General features: G+C 38.6%; 1 protein-coding gene across 2 annotated transcripts; it reads right to left on the bottom strand.

Annotated features, from left to right (window-relative positions):
- Window positions 1-472: 472 nt before the first annotated feature.
- On the bottom strand, window positions 473-3156 carry LOC106958985 (protein MIS12 homolog). Of its 2 annotated transcripts, none has more exons than XM_015051210.1 (2): window positions 2562-3156; window positions 473-1046 (listed from the first exon to the last, which is right to left on the bottom strand). In XM_015051210.1, exons 1-2 carry the CDS (start codon window positions 2973-2975, stop codon window positions 765-767), a joined length of 696 nt encoding a protein of 231 aa, XP_014906696.1. In that variant the 5' UTR covers window positions 2976-3156; the 3' UTR covers window positions 473-764. The 2 variants fall into 2 exon arrangements, with proteins under 2 accessions (XP_014906696.1, XP_014906695.1); XM_015051209.1 differs by having other exon boundaries at window positions 473-1043; window positions 2559-3155.
- Window positions 3157-3559: the final 403 nt, after the last annotated feature.

Raw genomic sequence — 3559 nt, 5'->3', positions numbered from 1 at the left:
ACCTCACGTAATAAGTCTTGTGACGACGTGACGTCAGCTGCTGTATAGAACCGGTGTTGGGTGTGTAAAGACCAACTGAGTCAGTTACTTTTGTTTAGTGTAACTGCCGTTAATGTTCTGTACTTTTATTTTGGTAAAGGTGGCTATGGTAAAAACAGTTCTATCTGAAAGCTAAAGCACAATAAAGGTTAACAGCAAGGCAGAAAAACACATCAAAGGCAACTTAATTTTAGCTTCAGTCAATAAGGGAAAACAAGGTTATGACGATTGAACTACATTTGTATATCTTGCTTTTATGAAAGGAATGGGCGGAGTTGTGGAGTGTGACGTCAGGTACAAAGGAGCAATGGTTATGCCATACTGATGTGCCGGTGTATGTAAAAAAAAATGGAATTAAAGAATAAATTGTTAAAGAAGAGGGCTGTGGACCAGTTTGTAAAATGTGAGAAGAAAAATATTCAAATAATCAAAATCCAGTATCTGAGTCATTTAATTCACTTAACTGCAAAATCCAAGTAATTACAACATATTGACAAATTCTGCAACATTCTGGGTCAACTGGGAAAACTCATTTATTTGATACAGATGCATTTCTCCAAGCTGAGTACCACATGGACACAGCGCCCCCTATTGGAGAACAATGGCGTTGCTTCCTTTTGAAAAATCGACTCAAATCAGTGAGCTGCTGCTTCTGTCATTTTATAGCTCTATAAACATTAAAAACATCACCACAGTGATTTATTATTTACATTGCACCTCAGCTCTCAGCACAGCTCAATGTTTTTGCTGTGGACCAGAACCTCATTGACGGCCCTCTGCAGCTTCTTAACGGACTGCATGACGAGGCGGAAGCTTTCCTGGAAGTTTCCGTTCCCTTCCTTCGCCCAGGCTGCCTGCGTCTCTCTGACCCAGGCCAGGATGTCGTCCAGCTGCTGCTGCACCTCCCTCTGCTCCTCCAGCTCGGCCAGCAGAGCTTGTCTGGCACAAACCTCCGCTTCGTAGGCTCTGTGGAGGTCTGTCAGGGACGACTCGAGCTTCAGCACTTCCTGGATGGAGCAGCACCAACGGAGGAATTAGATTTATCACGTAGGAACGATTGAGACGCGAAACAACTACAGATGTTGTAATTATCTGTTGCTGAACAAGGCGCTAGATAAGACTAGAGCTGGGCGATAAGTCGATTTTATCGATTAATCAAAGTTTTGGTTTTTGAAGATTTAATTTTTGGAAAACCTGGATTTTTTTATTACTAATGCACTTCTTGAGTTTCCATAATTCAGAGTGATGTCAGCACGCACAGGGTCGCCATCTTGTTTGTCAAGCGTGTTTTAAAGCTTCTATTTATTTTAAAACTCTACAGTGGAATATTATGACCAGGCTAAGAATTACTAATGTGTTAAAGATTAATAGTTAATCTATTAAGTATTAAAAGATTAATTAAAAATGTGTTAAAAGTATCAAATTATTATCAGTAGCAGGAATTGAAATGATCTTACAAACAGCTATTTCAAAGAAATAACCACATGAATTGAGCTGATTGTCAGATCATGTTAACTAATGTTTGTTCTCATGAAAACAAAATTTTCTTGTAATTTCAATACATTTTTTTTCTGTTAAAATTAAGACTGTATTCTTGCAATTAAACAAAGACTATTGTAGTCTGGCTCTAATAGTCCATCGTACCAAAGGATCATTTTAGAAACCAAACAAAACAAAAACTGCCCCAGCTGCAGAAGGCAGCTCTGACAGAGCTTTTGAACCAGCTCTTAGCTGCAGAGCTGCAATTAAATGGTTTTTATTTATTATTTTTCATACATCTTAAAGGAATCGGTCCTGGAGTGCAGGTCCTGCATGTTTTAGTTCTCTCCCTGGTGGTAGCAACAACCTTTTCAGCTCGTCAGTGTTCTTCTTAGGCCTTCTAATGAGCCATCATCTGATCCAGGTGTGTTAAACCAGGGAGAGAACTAAAACATGCAGGATGCCGGCCAGGACCGACTTTGGGCACCACTGCTTAAAACAACCCTATCAAAATCAAGCCTAAAGCTATTAATAGCATAAAAGCATAATAAACTAACAAAATGTGAAAAGTATTTACCTAGATTAGTCCAAATTAATCCTTGTGTCAGTTATTGTGGATGATATTCTTGTTGCGATAAATTATATTATTGTTACTTTAAGATATTTTGCACGTAATATTACAATAATAGCTTAACAATACAAGAACACATTCTCCGAGATCAATAATCTTTAAATCTAGTTAACATTTAATATTGGAACTGGAAGACATTTTACATATTAAAAATAAAGAAAGAAAACAACAAATATAATGAATTATGAACTCTCTGTAAACAAAATTGTCCTTCAAACAAAAGGTCTAGTTCAGATCAAAGCACCAGACTGAAAACTTGTGTCATCTAATTTTTGGCAGAGAAAGAGAAAAAAGATAAATCATGCAAAAGGAAATTGCAGAGCTGGTTTTAATCATGCGATTAATCGATTTATTGCGACAGGCCTATATTGTGAAGCAGAGACGGTATTTATAAACCCTTCCCTCCCCTCACTTGTACATCTTGGGGGTATTTCTCATGGGGCTGGTCCTCGGGCAGCAGGACATTCGGTGGTATGGTGAAACATCGGCTCATCAGCAGCGCCTCCATCCGCTCCGACAGCTGCTTGAAGCGCTTCTCCAGGAACTGCTGCAGCTGGCGGGTGCACTCTCTGGCCCGGGACCGGAGCAGCTCCTCGGGCACATCCGTCCCGCTCTTCCCCAGCTCCCTGACACACACCTTCTCCACCAAGGCTAAGATGTCGCACAGGCTTTCATGGAAGGAGCTGTAGATCCGAATCATGCAGGTCTGAGGGGTGAAGCTGAAAAACTGCGTTTCGTAGAGTTTCAGAGTCGAGGAACAGAAGCGGTCACTTTCTTCCTCGTCTGCCCCGACAGTTTTCATAAATGACTCTGTTTCCCGCGCCATATTGAACTAGCATCAACGTTTCTTTTTGTTCTTCTTCTTTAGATTTTAACGGTAGCTTGTATCCAGTATTGTTGCACTACTGCCATCTGTTGGATCATAATAGCTATACCTCAAATCCTCCTAATGGGCCCGGTATTGTTTAAAAAAAACAAATATATTTTCCTTCATTACTATTTAACTGAGCAACTACACTCTCAAATTTCATATTAAAACAATATTAAAACTTTTTTCCATATTCAGTAATCTTCTTTGATTCACTTATTTCCTACAGCTAATAAAAACGTGTTCCATCGTTTCTACAGCATCACACCAGTTACATAATGGTAATAAGTAGTCTATATGCAGTATCCTACTGCATATAGACTCAAATAAATAAATAAATAAATAAATTTGTAAATAATCATTATATTTATTCGGTATTTGATTATAAAATTCTTGGCCAATATCTGAAATATTACTTTTCTTAATATTTGATAATGATCTATCTACATTAATGTATTTCCATGTCCATGTGGGTCTCAAAGGCCACAATACTGGTGGACTAAATTCTTTATGTACATTAAATGTTTTTGCTCTGTCCTCCC

Source organism: Poecilia latipinna, unplaced genomic scaffold, assembly GCF_001443285.1.
Source record: "Poecilia latipinna isolate Pla-1442-1.1 unplaced genomic scaffold, P_latipinna-1.0 Scaffold1036, whole genome shotgun sequence".
Taxonomy (NCBI): domain Eukaryota; kingdom Metazoa; phylum Chordata; class Actinopteri; order Cyprinodontiformes; family Poeciliidae; genus Poecilia; species Poecilia latipinna.
This window is presented reverse-complemented; position numbering and strand designations above follow the sequence as displayed.

Excerpts from the sequence above, each read along its gene's own strand:
- LOC106958985 (XM_015051210.1), bottom strand. The coding sequence starts at position 2,975 with ATGGCGCGGGAAACAGAGTCATTTATGAAAACTGTCGGGGCAGACGAG. Across the intron at positions 1,047-2,561 it reads AATACCCCCAAGATGTACAA|GAAGTGCTGAAGCTCGAGTC; the intron begins GTGAGGGGAGGG and ends TGCTCCATCCAG.